Source organism: Adiantum capillus-veneris, chromosome 3 (assembly GCF_014529385.1).
Source record: "Adiantum capillus-veneris isolate H3 chromosome 3, ASM1452938v2, whole genome shotgun sequence".
Lineage (NCBI taxonomy): Eukaryota > Viridiplantae > Streptophyta > Polypodiopsida > Polypodiales > Pteridaceae > Adiantum > Adiantum capillus-veneris.
Genome location: NC_140933.1, coordinates 3,313,198 through 3,333,074, shown reverse-complemented (window position 1 = coordinate 3,333,074; position 19,877 = coordinate 3,313,198). Strand labels below are relative to the sequence as shown.

Genomic DNA, 19,877 nt, shown 5'->3' with positions numbered 1-19,877 from the left:
TTGCAGGCATAGGGGCTACCATGTAGTGGTGCTTTACTAACAAATGAGGTCCGTGGCATGTTTTTTGTCATGCCCATCACTGGGATAGGCATGGTAGCCGTGGTGTCATCAAGTGAGAGATGGGCTAAACTTGGAAAGGTAAAGCTATCACTTGTGGGCTCAGATTGTATAGAGACCCCTAGAGAAACAACATATGGAGGATCCATCGGACTTATCGAGGGAGTCTCTATTTGTGATAAGGTTGGTTGCTTAGCCTTCCCTGTATCCAAGAATCTCATGAGACCCGTTGAAGGCATGTGGATCCCTTTGTTCTGCCTTTCTAGCTCAATAACCCTATGGATAACATCACAAACTCTTTGTTGTTGATCCTCTATGCTAGTAGCACCTGTTTTGGATTGTAGGACATCTAACCAACCCATGTGATAAGTGTGATCTATATATAGGTTGGTTAGAGTTTTTTTTTGTAGTTCATACTCCCATTTATCAATTAGAAACTCTCCATCTAGGATTAAGGTGCTAGGTGTGTCCTTTGAACTAGATGCAATGTGGCTCTCTATCGGTTGACCCTTAGTGGTTACTAATCTAGGAGCACTTGATTTCTCGACTAGCATGGATGTTGACATAGGGGCCTTTGCCTTAATCTCTCTCCGTTGCTCCGCCTTGCGTAAGCTCTCAATTTCCTCGTCCATCGCTGCAAGGATATATCCTCGCGTAAGCTCTCAATTTCCTCGTCTCTCACTTCAAGGATATATCGCTCAACCTCTTGCACTTCGGCAAGGCTTCTACCATCAGGCAATATAACCTCGGAGGAGAATAACTCTGAAGAGTCAGGTGGTGCAGTGGATGAAGTATTCACATGCACACTCTCCAGGAGCATGGGGTCTACGTTGGTCATGAATGGAAAATTTACTTCCCCGCCCCCTTCATTCACATCGTTAGCTCTATGTACGGAGCGAGTGACTCTACTAAAAGTCTCCTTCAAGTGGCTAAGCACACTCGGTCTATACCGTGGGCCCATGGCATGCATGTCTTGGCTTGAACTATCAGTATAGGCATCATGTAACCTTCCATAATGTCGTAATCAGAGGAAGAGTCACTAGACGCAATATGTGGGTCCTGAGTGGTACTACCTTGGGTTCCCGTTGAGGGCCTAGAGCCTAAGGTGGAGGAATAATGAGTGCCTGTGTAAATGGAGACACTCTCTATGTGATTGTCCTCTAGCACACGACCAGAGCGTAGGTGCCTGTGACCTCAACACTCTAGAAGTGTTGGTGAGTGCCCATGAAGGCTGCTCACCTAGTTTTTTAGGTGTTTACAACCCAGATTTTTTTTTTATTTTTTATCTTTTTTGTAACCAAGCCACGGAATATGGCATGTGATAGCTCAAAACGAGCGTCTTGGCTAGATGGGCGTGTTGTGCTTTACAGTCCCCAATTCAGTTACATAAATCCCTCGAAATTCTAAAAATAGATTTTTCCCAGGTGGGACGAGGTTTAGAATTAGTAAATCCAAAGGGTGAGTGTGAAGGGGATGGTGGAGGACTTGAGGAACTTGTCCCATGCCCTCCCTTCACTTGAGGTCCTAGTCTTTAGATATAAAGTGGTGTGTATAGTATATCATAAGACTAAGGATTGAGGCCTGGGCTCGGGCTCGGGCTCGGGCTCAGGCTTAGGCTCGGGCTTGAGGGAACGATCCCAACCCTTCTTTTTAAGATAAGGTTTTTTTAATTTTCTTTTTGGTGTCAATATTTTCGAGCGTTTTTTTTTAACGTTTCTCAAAAAATATTTTTTTTTAGGATAATGTTGCCGCGTGGGCGATGAGCTCACGCGCACGCACAGAAGCTCTTAGCAGCTATGTATAGCCTCCTTACAGCTAACATAGCTAATTACCCACTAATTACCTCTTCTCACACACTCTCTAACACAAAACTGCACACTCACAGACAGTCAACCTTCTCACTGTCTACTCTACTACTCACTGTCTACACTAACTAACACAGCAAAACTGCTCACTCACAGAGTACTCAATCTACTCACATAGCACATTACAGATTTACACCAGCTAACAGATCTACCAACATCTGCACATTACAAAGCTAAGCAAATCTAACAAAATCCCTGCACATTTCAACACTAACAGATTCTAACAAACCTGTTAAACCTACACATTACATCCACTTAGTAGATCTACACAAACTCAGACAAAAACTAAAAACATATGGAAGTAAGGCTTCCAAAGGTAGCACTGAGTGATCCTCAAGCTTACTGCAAGACAGTCCCTGGAAATGGCGCCAAAAATGTGCGCTTTGCTGCATGTGTTGGAGACTGGGAACTGCCTGTGCACTGTGTGCAAGCCTTGAAAGGCTACAAGCACACAACTAGACAGTCCTAGCAAGCTCAAAGGAACAATGGTGTGTCACTCACCGCTCAATGCTTCCGTCATGAAGGATCTTGTTCCACGAAGAAGAAAAAGCTGTTGTCGCCACCGCACTCAACCGCCTCGCTGCCATCGATGCCGCTGCAATGTTCTCTCTCTCTCTCTCTCTCTCTCTCTCTCTCTCTCTCTCTCTCTCTCTCTCTCTCTCTCTCTCTCTCAAGCATACACACACACATACACACATACACACATGAGTACACGAAGGGGAAGGAGACAGAGATGGAGCAAGAGCACTTCTTAGCTTGCAACTCAAAGAATGTGGATTTTTAGGTCAAATGGACCTTTTATAAGAGTTTGACCCATTCACACATGGGCGCCCATAGTGGCCAATTGTTGCAAAATTACTGTAAAAATAAGATAAGTGGTGCGCCTCTCATTGGCGATCACCTACACACCTATTGGACCGACAAGCCCGATCCATGACTCGATCAAATAAATAATAAGGTGTTCGTCGAAGGTCATAGGGTGTTCATGAGGGTTAACACAGAGCCATCGCTGCTTGCTAGAGTTCGAGCAGGCCATGAAAGGAGCCACCACCGTTTGTAGGGTGATTGGGAGAAACAAGGAGGTGTCGCCTTACAGGGGGTTTGCCAGGGCGAGGAAGCTAGAGAGAGAGCCAGGCCGAGCGTGACTCATGTAGGAGGGGGCACCGCCGTAAGTAGGGACTAATGAGCAAGGGAGAGAACAGATATCAGGAGGCCATGCAGGCCATAGCCACGAGCAAAAGAGAGGTAAGAGAGCGATGGGGGAGCCCGAGGCGAGGAGAGTTGGGGGCTTCCATTGTTGCAGAGTCGAAGGGTGACGGAGAGAGCTGAAAGCCTGCTTTAAAGGAAAAATGAGAGAGAGAGAGAGAGAAAGAAAGCTCTGTTTGAGCGGGCTGTCAAGTCCAGTTGAGGGAGGAGAATTAAAAAAAAACATGAGGAAATCTCCATTTAATTGAAACCCACAAGGGGGGTGCTCCCACCACAGGAAGGGAATCAAGGAGGAGAGAGAGATCAGTGTTGAAAATGAAGGAGGGTTGGAGAGAGAGAGAGAGAGAGAGAGAGAGAGAGTTTATCTTGGGATAGTTTCCTATGACGTTAAAATACTCTTCTTTTTCTTCTTCTTCTTCTGGTTGAAACCTAGAGAGAAAGAGAGAGAGATCAAATCTCTCTATAAGAATGAGAGAAAAAGACATAGGGAGAGAATAGAGTAGTCTATTCACTCAGCATTTGAGAGAGAGAAAGGGATATGTAGAGACAAGTCTTTTCATGCGCCATATTTGATAGAGAGAGAGAGACGAGGCTCTATTGAGAGATAGAGCCAAAGTTTTGTGCTACTGGATATGATGAGTGTTGTGCTGTCATATGGGTGTAAGCCAATTGCAAGTGCGCTACCTTATAGGGTGTAAGCCCATCGACATCTGTTATTCAAAATTTCTTAAAGCTTGGAGCCTATGAAGCTGCCTCAACAAAAGTTCAAAAGATTAGTTTTTGCTAAGCTGTTATAAAAACAATATTTTCAATCTTCATAATTGCATGATAATTCAGACAAAATCTCGTCTTTCTCTCTCTTTGAAATAAGACAACATTAAATTCCTTTGTCTCTCTTTTTTGATGAATGGTGGCATGATCACTTTGTTTGTGGATAGTCATTGATACGATCTGACACAGAGACTGCATTGAACGCTCCTTGAAAGTGGATTTTAGTGGCACATCTCCAGCCAGTTGGTGGGCTTGGGTTGGGGGTTTGATTATTATCCTTGCTTGGTTTTTCTTGTCTGGGTCTGCTCCATGGCCTAGGCCTAGAGAAATATCCATCAGTTATTCATACTCTCTTAAGATTTCTACCCTTCACAATTTGACTCTCATCTAATTTAATCACCAAAATGGCTTGCCCATTCACCTTCATATGTTGAAGATCATCAAATTTTATCATTGCCCTCTACAAAGTTCTCAAGTCAAAGAAGAGATTGTTGAAAGAGTTAAACTTGAGGTCTTTCTTCTTACCGGGATATATATCATTGGTGTGGAAAGGCTCTCCAAGCATCTCTATGACCTTTGAATTAATTTTGAGCATGTCCTATTGAACAAGTGATGGCTTTGGTAGCAAGGATCCCTTCACTCTTGATTGCTTTAGGTTTTTATTGATGAGCTTGAATAGCTTTTGATAACAAGTTCTATTGATTCTAACTTTGTCCACAGTGCCTTGAACTTCATCCTTGTCCAAAGGAGAACTTTGCAAAATTCCATTGATTCATTTTTTCCTAGTAACCCTATATCACCTTTATCCAATAGGTTACCAGTAAACATGTGGAATTACTTCACAAAATTATTGTGATGCACCTCTTATGTTTCCTTGTGAACATTCTGGTTGAATTAAGGACCTAAGGTAAACACAAACAAAGACTACAGCCAACTTGCAAGACAAAGATATCAATTTGAAAAAAAAAAAAATTACTTACTGCTTGATTCCTCTATTGCTGTCTTCACCTCCTCGCTTGAGACTCTCGATATTCTTCAACTTCCTTTGTCCTTGTCTAAAAGCCCAAGCTCTGTGATCTTTCTTTTGATTGTATTCAGTAAAGATTGTAGGTTCTTTACCTTCTCCTTACTTTCTTGAAGCATTGATGATTAAGAGATTCCTTCGAGTGTAGTAGCAAATGGTACTCTAGTTTAAGAATGTCCCTCTCTGTTGCAAGAGTAGCCCTTTCATACCATCTCTTACAAATTTCATCAATGAAGAGTAGTTGAAAAATGGTGGGGTGCATTTGGTGATGGGGTCTATGGGATACAATCTATCATCCTTCCATAGGTCAATGTGCTTCTTTTTTTCTAATCTCAATGCTTCTACGGGAGAAGCAGGAGCTTCACAAAAGCTAATCCTTTTTTAGAGGAAAATATTCATCTTCCAATTCAGCATGGAGATGATAGATACCTCTCTTAGTAGGGTTCATGGTCAGAGTTTGGATATGGGGAAGATGATGAGTTAGATATGGTGTAAAGAAAGATGCAGAGAAAGGTGTAGAGAAATGATGAGTTCCTCCTCTCTCCCTTTCCCACATTTGAAAAACAATAAAGCTCCCTCCTTTTAGGGGCTATTGATGGTATCACCAAAAGGTGCAAAAAGTGGTACCACCTATACATGATTTGACCCTATGTTCAATCCCTAGGAGCCCTCCTATTCTTTATCATCCTCATCCATAAGCTACTAGCTTACAAATTCTAAAGCTTCAATTACATCTTGAATGTACCCAATCATCTTTATTTTGAACAGTAGAAAACTATATCATATTGTCAATGTAGCTACTCTCACGTTTGGGATAGTCACTCTAGAAAACTTCATGATATAGTCACCATAGCTACTCTCATCTTTCACTTCTCTCATAATATAGGCTAAAAATCCCTCTTACATTCTTTGAACTCAATGATCCAACATCTGCACAAAGATCACAATCTAGGAGGTTCTAGCTACATCTTCTAATGGAGCAAGATCTCAGATTCCATCCTCTCACCTTAGCCTACATTCTGATTCTAACGTGAGCATTTCAAAAATGAACAGAGTTCAAAAGCGAACCCATATCTCAACTCATGTAGAGTAGCTCATGTAACCGATTGAGCTAACATGTGATGTAGCAGAGATCGCGATCTGTAAATTTCAAATAAAAGATTGTTTGCACGCCTCGAGCACCTCGCAGGACACCTCTCGCGTGCTTCTTATTCGCCAACCTCTAGCAGCATCGTCAGGCGAGCTTGCTGCCTCCTCAGCCCGCAACCTGTTTTCGTCGTGGCCTGCATCCATGGCTCTCCTTCTTGCATGCTTCCTCAGCTCCCTCCCACGATCTGTTTTTGCCGCCATGGATCTCCTTTACTTTGACTCAAAGCTTGCGGTAGGATATTGCTACATTCTCATTAATGGGATTTTTTTCAAAATCGTGGTCACATACTTGTCAAAAGAAACAACCAAATCTAAGGTCAACAATAAACAGACCAACTTAGACACTAATATGAAGCAAACCAATTTATAAGTTACAAAATTAAGGGTCACAGACATCCTTTTAGCCATAAAAGAGTGTAATCCTCCTTTCATCAATTTTCTTGCGGTAGGTGTACACATTGGGTCTCAAATATTTTTATCATAATTTGGATGTGATGGAGGAAATTTTTGCAAATAGTAACTTTAGCCATTCTACATTTTGCTACCCTTGGGTGCATAAAGAGGCATGGAACAGAGGAGAGTGAGAAGATCATTGACATGGACAAAAGGAACATTATTCATTACAATGTGGACATTGGATTCATAGGCATGGGATGAGGGAACAATGGCAGCTATGTTAACGTTTGAGGGAAAATGGATGTCATCTAAGGAAGAGGTTAGGGGCTTGCCAAGGGCCCCAAAGTCAAGATGAGTGTCCACATTGGTGGTGGGAAGGCTTGTAAACAATAGGACTTCCATAGGTACAAACCCGCACGAGCAATGCACTTGCTTGAACTCATTTGTGCAGGTTGTGAAGTTGAACTCTAGGTTTGCCTCCGCTTCTTGAATGAGTTGCAATGTGTAAACAAGGGGCATGTCCATCAAGTCCTCGGCCCTTGCTTTTGCTTGGCAATTGAATGCAAAGGAGCCATAGAAAGCAATGGGATGGTGTTGCTCAGCTTTGGACATAAAAAACAACCTGCCATTTGATGTTAACTATATTTTAACCTTAAAATTATACACAAGAAGGTTGCAAACAAATATTCTTTAGCATTGATTAGTGCATGCCTAGTGTTTGTCCTAGGATCAGTAACCACTTTGAGATCGCATCCATCCAAATGGAAAATGTAAGAAAACAATAGCATGAGAGCTATACATCATGAGAGGGGAGTTATATCATACACTATAGAGTGGTCGACACTCGATCTAGACCATTTATAAAAAAAAAACAAAAACAAAGGGATTTAATATTCAAAATGACCCCTGAGGTGGTCGCTTTTCAAAATGTGTGCCATATCTAGAGAGTTAACCGGAGAGGATTATTAATACTCCAGCATTCATGAAAAGATATACCTGGTTTCAACATTGCTAGGAATGTGCAAGGCTCTCGTCCTCTCACGCCACACGTGTGCCATAAGGATTTGTAAGGCTGTGCACGAGATCCTTTCTTCCACAAGCATCCACTCTGTGTGTGCCTTGATCACTTCAAAGGGAATGTCCACCTTGACTTTCTCTGTTATGGGTGCTTTATAGATTTTGCTATGATGTTGACAAGAGAATGTGCCTTGTCCTTCTTCAATTAACTTAGTAGCTTGCTTTTCCAAATTAGGTAAATGAACTTGGTGCCTTGTATTTTCATCAATAGCAATAGGGTTGATGGGTAGGGAGGTTTGATATCTTGAACTCTTATCAATATCAAGGGTATCAGAAAAGGAATCCTTGTGCCTTGTCTTATCACCCCATATAGGTAACACAGACACATGTGGCTTCCCTCTTGCCATCTCAGCCCAACCACAAAGAAAATGTATGAAGCCGGCAGCATCACAAATCCCCTTGTATAATTTGATACTCAAGATGAAGCCCCCGGTTTCAACTTCGGTTACCTATAGATGCAAAGCCATAAGACAACTAGAAAACAAGGTGAGGACTCGTGTAGGGATTCTAAAACAGAGAAAGTCAAATGGCACATTAAATATCTAAGAGAGTCTGTTGCACTCTAAACCAAACAAAACAAAGAAACTTCCATGCTTCACATGCCAAGGTAGGTCTGCTAGTTAGAATTTTGTCAAATGTCTATCTATCTCACTTCTTCTCTATGGATTGTTTTAGAAAGCCAAAAATGTTCAACGCGACAGTAATTTGTTGAGCTTAGATGATATTAAACATTGAAGCATGAAGATAACTAATATGTTTGATGGCACATTGTCTATCAATCGAATTTGTAAAACCCTTGCCCTAGTATGATAATAATAGCATGGATAAGGATTAATACTCCTAATGACCATTTGAAGTGTCATATTCAAAATTATATTTGCGACTTAAGAAACAAATACCATGTTCTACCCTTTGTCATTACAATGCGAATGGTAATGCTACATAGAATATGCATGCATTACCTTGAAAAGCTAGTGCATGCAACTCTTGTAAGTTTGGGGACGGTCTCTCCTAAATGTATAGATATAGCACGTGAGAACAACATAAAGGGTTTCTTAACCATGCATTTTAAACATACAAAAGGGTGGTGGTTTTTTACACAGATTGAATAGGAAAAGGGTGTGGATTATTCACAGACACAAAAAAAAAAATATTGATTAGGGATTATATAATTAAGCTTTGAACACACATGATATGGAGGGTTTATATATAGGAATTTGTAACTTAAGCCATGCATGTGTAGGAGGTGTCGCTCAAAGTCCCAATTTGGGGGCCACATGAAACACAAAATGTAGATCCGATCGTACCTGAACGACAAGTGTCGGAGAATGAGCAGGGGCGGCCGGCAATGGGGAACGAGAGGGGTGCACAATGACAGTTTCAGGCTCAAAGGAGGTCGCAATGTCCATGTGACTTGGTTGGACAACGATCTCTTCAAAATCGGGGACAGTGGTGACAATGTAGACGGCACCTTGGCCGTCACATTGCACCTCCCAACCGGTCTCATTCTCGACGATGCGGCCAGCCAAAGGGTAGTAGGGGACCAAGACTTGGGAGAGGCCGGAGCGGACAATGTCGGCGGGGCGAGCACCGCCCAAGTCCTTGTCGGGCTTGAAGATGAGGACATGGGAGGTGGTCAAGGTGTTGAGGCCGGCCATAACACTACCACGGGTGAAAGGGATGGTTTCAAAGGGGGTGGGTTTGGAAGGAGGGACGAGCATGGGCACGGATTTCATCTCCATAGCTCTTGGCAGCAGACACAAGGGTGGGAGCCCTTCTGTATAAACGACACACACACACACACACACACACACACACACACACACAGAGAGAGAGAGAGAGGGAGAGAGAATATATAAGCGCGCCTTTGCTTTCACAGCAAACCCTCTCTCTCCCTCTCTCTCTCTCTGCCGTCGCAGCCATACGCAATGCCTGGGCCTGTGCGGCAGTAAAAGCCCCCGATCTTTTTGCAAGCGATGCCTTTCGAAGAGTGCCCACTAAGACAAGCTTCGAATCTCACTCTATCGCTCTCTATACGTGACACACACCTCTCAATGGGTTAATTGGCAACAGATCAATAATAATCCCGATTTAATAATCCTCTTTGTCAACTATGCAAAGTGTGTGGGTGAATTACGCGTGCAACGAGGAAGCCTAAAGTTTACTTTATCCTTTCACCAATTGAATTATTAAGTTGTGTGCACAGGCATAACGATAAGCCAATCAATGGCTTGGAAATAGTGATGTTTCTAGTTATCCCTTTGGCTTTTTATCCCACTCAAGGAAACAAATGGCTATGTTCATCGAGCATCTTGAGCCGTCAATATCCTTTAGATTGGGGGTGTCGCAACTCACATACCTCCAAGTCACACTCTTTCATTTAAGGTCCTTTTGTTGGCACGTCGTTAGCCAAGGCTTACACAATGTGTCTTAATGACAAGTCAGTTCTTTCACTTTATTTTTCCACATTCAATCTCTCTCTCTCTCTCTGTGTGTGTGTGTGTGTGTGTGTGTGCAAGTTTGCACACAAGTAGGTCCTCGTAAGTTTCTCACAAGTTCTTTACTGGTTTAGACATAATGCAAGAATTTGCACAAGCATCCTACCACTCACTACAACAAAAACAGGTGCCTTCGACGCAGATTTTCACGCAAACCATCGAAATCCTCGTCCCTATGAAACAGTTGAAATACGCGTCGATATCTACGTCGAAGGCACCTGTTTTCGACGCGTATTTCGACGCCTGTATCGACGCATATTTCGACGACCATATCAGAAAAAAAAAATCTTGTGCAGAGGACAGGCAGCTTGGTCTGTGCCCAATGAAAAGATGGACACAGCCACAGCTAGACTGCCTGTCCTCTCCCCAAGAAAGCGAGCAACACCAAATCAACCGTGCTCCCGCAAAAATTTCGGCAGAGTTCCTTTCGTTTTAACATAAACTTTTCAAAAAAAACCATATGTATACGCCTCCTACCTGATATCCATGTAGAATCTCACATGAGATTTAAGGCACAACTTGATGGAAGAAATGAAACGAACTTTGTGCAAAACCATAACCATAACGAACTTCATATATAACGAATTTTGTGCAAAACCGTTGTTGTGGTTTAACGCTATGAAGCCATGGCGGTGCAGAGAAGGAGATGCAGCAGAAGGCGAGAGAGAGAGAGAGAGAGAGAGAGAGAGAGAGAGAGAGAGAGCTCGACACAAAAAAAAACGGTATTCTATTGCTTGATTGACAACCTTACATATAGAACTTTTGGTCATGCAAACTAAAGTGCTTTGCATGCCTTTAGGAGGCATTTCCCACTGACCGGCAAAGGGCTTGAACCCAACAATCCCCCCCTCAAGCCCAAACTGGACAAGCAACTCATGATACCTCGAGTTTTTGGTATACCCGTCAACCGTGAGTTTTAGGTTTTCTCACAACCAAGGATTTTTGGTTTATCCTTAACCTGGTGCTAGGTAACTAACCCCCCCTTGAACAGATAGGGTGTAGGCCAAAATATTTAGCTACCAAAAATGGAGTTTTTGGTTCACTGCCAAACCTTGGGTTTTAAGGTGCACCCATTAACCTCATGAGGAGCGGACAAAATGGTACTTGAGGACAAAAACTAATAAATTGGGAGGTCTTACCACTTATGTGTGGCAGTGTCTATAGCCCGTACAATTTATTTTGACTAAACAACATGAAAAGAGTTGATCTAATAAATTTCCTCATCAACAGAATATATTGGAGATTCAGTGTCTCCCTCAACCACATGAATTTGAGTTTTACCCTTATGAAAGAACTTATTTGACGGATGATTTGTTTTACCACAGTGAACACAAGGATTCTTCTTGAAACAGTCTTTCGTCTGATGATTGTTACGCCCACAAATGGCACAAGTTCTGGTTCCATTGAATGGTCGAGATGAAGCTGCTGTAGCAGCACATTAAGTGACTGCATATGCACTGGAAGTATTAAAAGAACTGGTGGGTGATACGACATTCGAGACTGTATATGCCCTGGGAATAATAGTAGAATTGGTACTAGGTACCCTGCGTTCTTCTTCCTGCAATGAATTGATGATATCATCCAAGGAGGGCAGCGGATCTTTCTCTTTTAAAACAATAACAATCTGATGAAATTTGTCAGTCAAACTTTTTAACAAAATGGCTATGAGATCTTCTTCTGGTACTGAAGCTTCGACATAAACAAGTTGAGTTCTAATACTCTTTAGTCTATTGGCTAAAGCTGCAATATTTTCATCTTCACGCATGCGGATGGAATAATTCCATTTTTAAACTCATTTGTGAATACTTAGCTTTGGCACCGAAAAGCTTCTCTAACTCTATTCACGCAGCACTTGAAGAATCAACATCGTCCAAATAATGAATAAAATCATCTTCTAAGGAGGTTAGGATAATACCAAAAGCTTGTTCATCTTTCCTTTATAGCTCAGCAGATAGTGCCCTTGTAACTGCAGCGGATGTGCCGGATTCGTCAGCTACAAGAGGTTTGACCACGTTCCATAAGTTTTTCCGCATCAAATAGCCTTTAACTTTGATCTGCCAAGTGTGGAAGCTGGTCCGTTGAATTTATCCACCTTTGAGGCCATATTCGATATGTCAAGGATATCTTGGTCTTGTTTGCTATGCTTGCGAGGACAAGTATACCTTGGCTAATAGAATTTCGAATTTATTTTGGATCCGTAGCATATAAAGTCGAGAAGATTGTGTTTCGACAATGTTGATAGAAACACAATTGCTAGTCACTATGGGAGATAATGCCCAAATAACTGCCAATAGCTGCAACTCATGAATGGACCTCACAAATTTTGGCCGATAAAGAATCACACTGTGTGTGAACCGTAGCTTGAATAGAAGACATGTTATTAATCAAAACTTTGATTTGTTTTTTTTTTTTAATAACAATCTGCACACAGTCGGCTCTTTGAAGTACCGCGAGCAGGGAGCGCTCTCTGAAGCATCGCGAGCAGCAACTCTGTGCTGGCTAAATTGTGCCTTGCATCTCTATTATCACCAAACTATGCAGTTATGCACCATCCACAAGCTTTGCAATTTGGCCAAGCGCTGCAATCGGCAGCAGTTCAGAACGTGCCTGAGAGCTATTTCATGCAAAACTCGACGTCGGCTTTATCACCTAAGAGATTTTCTTTGCCTCCGCTTGCCAAGGATGTTGTGCTGATATGATTATCTTCCTGCCTGCCTGAGAACGTGACGGTCTGTGTGCCAACGTTTCGAGATGGGAGGTTTGAAGCGCCACTGTATGCAGTTGCAAGCTGTGACACCAGTTGTTGTGGTTTAAGGCTATGAAGCCATGGCGGTGAAGAGAAGGAGATGCAGCAGAAGGCGAGAGAGAGAGAGAGAGAGAGAGAGAGAGAGAGATCTCGACACACAAAAAAACGCTATTCTATTGCTTGATTGACAACCTTACATATAGATTTTTTGGTCATGCAAACTAAAGTGCTTTGCATGCCTTTAGGAGGCATTTCCCACTGACCGGCAAAGGGCTTGAACCCAACAACCATAACCAAATTAAAACCATAACCATAACCATATTGATCAAAACCATAACGATAACCATAACCATAAACAAAACAATAACCATAAAGTTAAACATAACCGTAAACAAAACAATAACCATAACCATAACGTCCATAAACAATAAACAATAACCATAACCATATCCAACAACAACATCTTAAACCGTCTGAAGCTGACTTTCAAGATATCTGACACCAGACCACAGTAATCCAGGTTGATAGTGCTCTCGTTCGTGTCTCTGGCACTGGCCCTGCTCTTTTGCATGAAACTAACCATTACCCCACTGTCAAACATGTTTCTTCTACTGTCAATTTGTTGTGTTCTGAAATGCTTTCCGTGCAACCAGAGTGCCACGTATGTATGATACCTCTAGTCACATCCAATAGCCAGCTCTTCCTCTTCTGGAGATATGGGTTCTCCGATCTGTCGAGCTGCTCTCACTGTCTTGTCCAACCATGCCATTGTAGGGAATTCAGGTAGAGGAGAGACATGGTCTGGCACTTAGGATGAAGACTTTAGCTGGCACTGACTCGCCAATCGCATCTTGTTTGTAGCGCATTGCTCCGCACTTAGGACAGGACAGACAATTTGTGAATTCATTGCGAAAAATAATGCAATCATTTGGACATGCATGAATCTTGTTGTAGTCCAAGCCAACTGAGGTCAATAGTCGCTTTGCGTCTGGCCTAGAGGGGGACATTTCATTGCCAGCCGAGAGTAGTTGGCTTGTTGTAGTCCAAGCCAACTGAGGTCAATAGTCGCTTTGCGTCTGGCCTGGAGGGGGGCATTTCATTGCCAGCCGGGAGTAGTTGCTCCTGCAACAACCTGTTTAAGCCACATTAAATTAAAAGCTCTCCAAGCACGTCACCGTTGCAATTGGAAAATCTCTTTTGTAAGCTACGTACCTAAACAAAGCAGTGACGCTTGCATCTTACCACCCGTACACTGACTGCAGATTAAAAAACGACAGACAAGTACGAAGCACAAATATTTTGGCGCCTTCATAGATTGGTTGATGTGCCAACTTTCTCAACATGTCTTCGGGAGATAGGCGCACCTCTTCTGGTGCTGCTTCGTTAGCGTTCTCCTCGCTTGTCTGGAAGAAGGCATCCAGCATCTCCTCCATGCCGTCGTCTTGTGTCTGTAAGCCCTCCTCTGCTTCCATCCTTGGCTCTGGATTGGTCGGACCTTCACGCATAATCCTTTTTCTCTCTCTCTCTCTTAGATGTAGGTGTTATGTCACAAAAATCAATGCCCGTTCTGTAAGAGTCATATCATAGATTATGTACGGTTTCTCTAGCAAACTCTCCGTACTTGTGCACATGCTCATTACATATCCTACACTTGCGCAGGATTTGATACTTGTAGAGCGTGCACGAGCATGCAATCTTTTCCTCCATGTTAGTTGATGACGTTGCCATCTACAATGATTATGAATGTTGTCTTAATATATATACTCCTCACAATGTAAACTACCTCGCATTCTCTAGCCTTGCCCAATCTCCGCACACCTCTGTCCAGAGGTGTACGGAGATCAGGACCACCGGGTCAAATTCTCGTCTTTATTAGTCAAATCCTATATGGGTTGACACATACGTGTTCTCCCAGGTGTACATGACAATGCATGTAGCGAACAAAACCCCTTTGCCTCTTTTAGTTCCATAGTTTCTTCTAGAGGGAGAGAGAGAGATAGAGAGAGTTTCTGTCCTTTTCACACAATTGGTCAGTCAAGCTAACTCTTTCACCACTACTCTCTCTCTCTCTCTCTCTCTCTCTCTCTCTCTCTCTCTCTCTCTCTCTCTCTTATATATATATATATATATATATATATATATATATATTCTCTATTTCCCTCTCTCTCTCTATTTCTCTCTCTCTTTCTCTCTATCTCTATTTCCCTCTCTCTCTCTCTCTCATTCTCTCTCTCTATTTCCCTATCTCTTTCTCTCTCTATATATATCACTCTCTATCTCTCTATTTCTCTCTCTCTCTACTTTCCTATCTCTCTCTCTCTCTCCTCTCTCTCTCTCTCTCTCTCTCTCTCTCTCTCTCTCTCTCTCTCTCTAATTTCCTACACACACACACACACACACATACACACATTTCTCCCTCTCTCTCTCTCTCTCTCTCTCTCTCTCTCTCTCTCTCTCTCTCTCTCTCTCTCTAATTTCCTACACACACACACACATCTCTCTCTCTCTCTCTCTCTCTCTCTCTCTCTCTCTCTCTCTCTCTCTCTCTTTAATTTCCTACACACACACACACATTTCTCCCTATCTCTCTCTCTCTCTCTCTCTAATTTCCTACATACACACATTTCTCTCTCTCTCTCTCTTTCTCTCTCTCTCTCTCTCTCTCTCTCTCTCTCTCTCTCTCTCTCTCTCTCTCTCCTACACACACACACACAATGTAGCTTGAGAGAGAGAGAGAGAGAGAGAGAGGGGGGGGGGGGGGGGGGGGGGGGGGGGGGGGGGGGGGGAGAGAACAATGCCTACGCTATAGGTTTCCAAGAAGGTTCGATCTGTGCACGCGCTCGCAGGCGAAAATAACCGTCTACGCGCGGATTTGGTTTTTTCCCCAAATTTTTTTTCGTCGATATACGCGTGGAAATATGTGCCTTTCGACAGGCATTGCCATGTGTATCACCACGTATGCCCGTCGAAATGCACGTGGAAAGGTACGGTGCGTCGAAATATTGCGCGTCGAAAAGCGTGTAACATGTTGTAGTGACTGGCCAATACATGCTTTGAATAGCATGCATTAACAATGATAACAATGGAAAAAGTAGGAGTAGTATCAACAAGAACTAAATTGTATTAAGGGGCATATGCATTGACTATGAAATCTCATGACACTATGTTATGGTAAGCAAACCATAAAATTTGATGGTAGCTCTTGTTAGGAATTGGATCGTGCTAGCTATGGTGGATGAAAGAGAAACATGGTGCAAGTGTGTGAGTGTGTGTAAGCAAGGTTATCACTCAAGTGAATTAGGTTCCAAGATAGAATTAGCTTGGACTCATAAACACAATCTTGAGTATTGACTTAGCTTAGCACAAGCTCACCATAGACAATCATGTAGTGCAAAATGAAGTTGTTGTTTATTCATTCAAGAAATAAGCTTTAAGTAGCTCTACAGCCTTGCTCCACAGTATGTGGGATAAATCCACTCTCCTCTCCTTGACTCACACCTTAGGACAAAGCTCACACTTTACAATCCTCCCCTTGAGGTTTAGACTAAGACAAGATATTGAAGATGCATGATCCACATAGGCTAACAAAATCCACATAGGATGGTGATATCCACACAGGAAAATATAGTCCACAAAGGATGGTGGTATCCACACAGGATGGTAAAAAATCCACACAAGAACATATAGTCCACAAAGGATGGTGATGTCCACACAGGATGATAAGCTGGTATCCACACAGGAAAAAGTCCTCCCCAACAAGTAGAGAGTCTGCATCTTCAAATGGGTCTTCATAAAAGACAACGCTTTGTCGTTACCTGCAATTCGGAAATATGTTATGTGCAAAAAAATAGTTACTTGATTTGAATACCAGTGCATGGACTGAATCTCATTTTGTCCTTTGAAACTATAATTTTTAGCAAAGTCAACAACCGACACAACAATATCTTCTGGAAAGCTTTGTATACATTCCTTATATTGTTCTCCTTGCCATCTATACACAAAATTATGCATTATGTATTTCTTAAGATGGTCTTTGAACATGACTGAGAGATCCTGCATGATATTTCCTTATACGACAAGACTTTCCTTTTCTTCTTCAGACCATCACGCGCAGTTCCTACTTCTAGGTCCTCAAAAATCTTCACCACAATCTTTTTAGCAATAAATTCAGCCTCTGCAACACAAAAGTCTAACTTATCCGGGCCACACCTTTTACATTGACCACTCAAGCAGGCAAGGGCATGGAAGGTGGACATATCTGATTTTGGACACAGTATAGAGTCCAATAAGGCTGTTACACTCTTGATAGGGTTTTTTGGTGCCTTGCATCCACCATTGTCTTTGCATATGTTTCATTGACATTGACAAGCTTTTCCATGCAGACCGAATACAGAACTTCGCATGTGATTTATGGCATCCTTTAGGAAGGACATTTGAACATGTGAAATGCAGCAGCAAGTATATCGGTCTCTCAATTTCCACACAAAATATGGCTTCATATACTCAAACTCCCGCTGCCTTATTACAATTTCTGGGTATTGTTCTTTGAAGTTGAGAAAGAGCTCCACCTACAATGAAAGACATATATGGTTAAAGAACATTGAAGAAAACTGCAGGTTTTTATTATCTTTGAGGAAAACTGTTACATTACTATAAAGCAGTATTTTTATTTCAAACCACTATGTTTTTTCACTTAATTGGTTAGGTAAACCAGTATATATGAACACATGTCCTTGGTACGTACCAATGGTATATAAGTGTCAACCAGTGCAAATGTTCTTACTGCTGATCTAAACAGTCTTTTCATTTATAACCGGTATGTTATTTACCTAACCAGTACAAGTGAGCACTTAACCACGATGTTTACCAGTGAGAAATAAGTGTTAAAAAGAATGAACACATGACCTTGGTACGTACCAGTGGTATATAAGTGTCAACTAGTTCAAATGTTCTTACTACTGATGTAAACCAGTTTTTTCATTTATAACCGGTATGTTATTTACCTAACCAATACATGTGAGCACTTACCCATGATGTGTACCAGTGAAAAATAAGGGTTAAAAAAATGAACACGTGTCCTTGGTACGTACCAGTGGTATATAAGTGTCAACCATTTCAAATGTTCTGACTGTTGATGTAAACCAGTCTTTTCATTTATAACCGGTATGTTATTTACCTAACCAGTACATGTGAGCACTTAACCACGATGTATACCAGTGAGAAATAAGTGTTAAAGAAAATGAACACATGTCATTGGTACGTGCCAGTGGTATATAAGTGTCAACCAGTTCAAATGTTCTTACTGCTGATGTAAACCGGTCTTTTCATTTAAAACCGGTATGTTATTTATCTAACCAGTACATGTGAGCACTTACCCATGATGTGTACCAATGAAAAATAAGGGTTAAAAAAATGAGCACATGTCCTTGGTACGTACCAGTGGTATATAAGTGTCAACCAGTGCAAATGTTCTTACTGCTGATGTAAACCAGTCTTTTCATTTAAAACCGGTATGTTTTTTTACCTAACCAATACAAGTGAACACTTAACCACGATGTATACCAGTGAGAAATTAGTGTTAAAAGAAATTAACACATGTCCTTGGTACGTACCAGTGGTATATAAGTGTCAACTTGTTCAAATGTTCTTACTGCTGATGTAAACTAGTCTTTTCATTTAAAACCGCTATGTTATTTACCTAACCAGTACATGTAAGCACTTAACCACGATGTATACCAGTGAGAAAAATGTGTTAAAAAAAATGAACACATGTCCTTGGTACGTACCAGTGGTATATAAGTGTCAACCAGCTGAAATGTTCTGACTGCTGCTGATGTAAACCAGTCTTTTCATTTAAAATCGGTATGTTATTTACCTAACCAGTACAAGTGAGCACTTAACCACGATGTATACCGGTGAGAAATTAGTGTTAAAAGAAATTACACATGTCCTTGGTACGTACCAGTCGTATATAAGTGTCAACTTGTTCAAATGTTCTTACTGCTGATGTAAACCAGTCTTTTCATTTAAAACCGCTACGTTATTTACCTAACTAGTACATGTAAGCACTTAACCACGATGTATACCAGTGAGAAAAATGTGTTAAAAAAAATGAACACATGTCCTTGGTACGTACCAGTGGTATATAAGTGTCAACCAGTTCAAATGTTCTGACTGCTGATGTAAACCAGTCTTTTCATTTAAAACCGGTATGTTATTTACCTAACCAGTACATGTGAGCACTTAATCACGATGTATACCAGTGAGAAATAAGTGTACAAAAAAATTTATTGGATATGTAAACCAATATTTTCTTTTCAAACATATATGTTTTTTACCTATCTGACATGGCAAACAGTACATGTGAACACTTGACGAGTACATGTGAACACTTAACCACTATGTATACCAGTGAGAAATAAGTGTTAAAAGATTTTCATTGGTTATGTAAACCAGTTTTTTACCTAACCAGTTTATACATATCATACGCGTGTGAAAGTATGCGTCTGCAAACGTATGTTACAACAAACATATGCGTATGATAAAAACTATGTTTCCATTTATATTCTCCTTCACATCCAATATTTATCTACTCTTAGTCTAGGACCAAATACAGATTCCTCTTATTTCCATTTATAACTTCCTTCATATCCGATTTCATATCTACTCTTATCAACCCAATTATAGTGAATATAGGTCATGAATGCAAATATTAGAAAACAAAAATGGATATAGTGAAGCAAGTTATTACCTGAGATTGTTCAAGAAGATGCACAGGATGTTTGACATATGAATTTCTTCCAATATGCTTTCTGCACACATCCTTCTTATTGGATGAAACACGAGTGTTAGACATCCAAAAAGAGAAGATAAACTCTTTCTCATCAGGTGTTATGAAACCACGATCCATGGGATGTTGAGCACACAAAGAGATTGGAAAATTTCCATCACGTGCTGCCCTCAACCGATTCTTTGCAGCTATGAAGTTCCTCTTGTGCAAATTTAGCAACTGAGATGCAGCTGAAACATTCACTTTTGAGGTAGATGTACACTCAACATTCATAAGCATTGTGGTGATGAACCTTTTA

The 19,877-nt window shown here is 41.4% G+C and overlaps 1 protein-coding gene across 1 annotated transcript; it reads right to left on the bottom strand.

Moving 5' to 3' along the window:
- Positions 1–6,470: 6,470 nt before the first annotated feature.
- On the bottom strand, positions 6,471–9,424 carry LOC147460432 (taxadien-5-alpha-ol O-acetyltransferase-like). The gene is made up of 3 exons (XM_086507635.1): positions 8,853–9,424; positions 7,465–7,994; positions 6,471–7,090 (listed from the first exon to the last, which is right to left on the bottom strand). The coding sequence occupies exons 1-3, from the start codon at positions 9,285–9,287 to the stop codon at positions 6,604–6,606; spliced, it is 1,452 nt and encodes a 483-aa protein (XP_086363761.1). The 5' UTR covers positions 9,288–9,424; the 3' UTR covers positions 6,471–6,603.
- Positions 9,425–19,877: the final 10,453 nt, after the last annotated feature.

Bases quoted from the DNA above. Each gene is read 5' to 3' on its own strand.
- LOC147460432 (XM_086507635.1), bottom strand. From the start codon at position 9,287: ATGGAGATGAAATCCGTGCCCATGCTCGTCCCTCCTTCCAAACCCACC. The intron at 7,995-8,852 runs GTACGATCGGAT...TTGCATCTATAG, and splicing joins CTCCGACACTTGTCGTTCAG to GTAACCGAAGTTGAAACCGG. The intron at 7,091-7,464 runs GTATATCTTTTC...ATCAAATGGCAG, and splicing joins CCTAGCAATGTTGAAACCAG to GTTGTTTTTTATGTCCAAAG.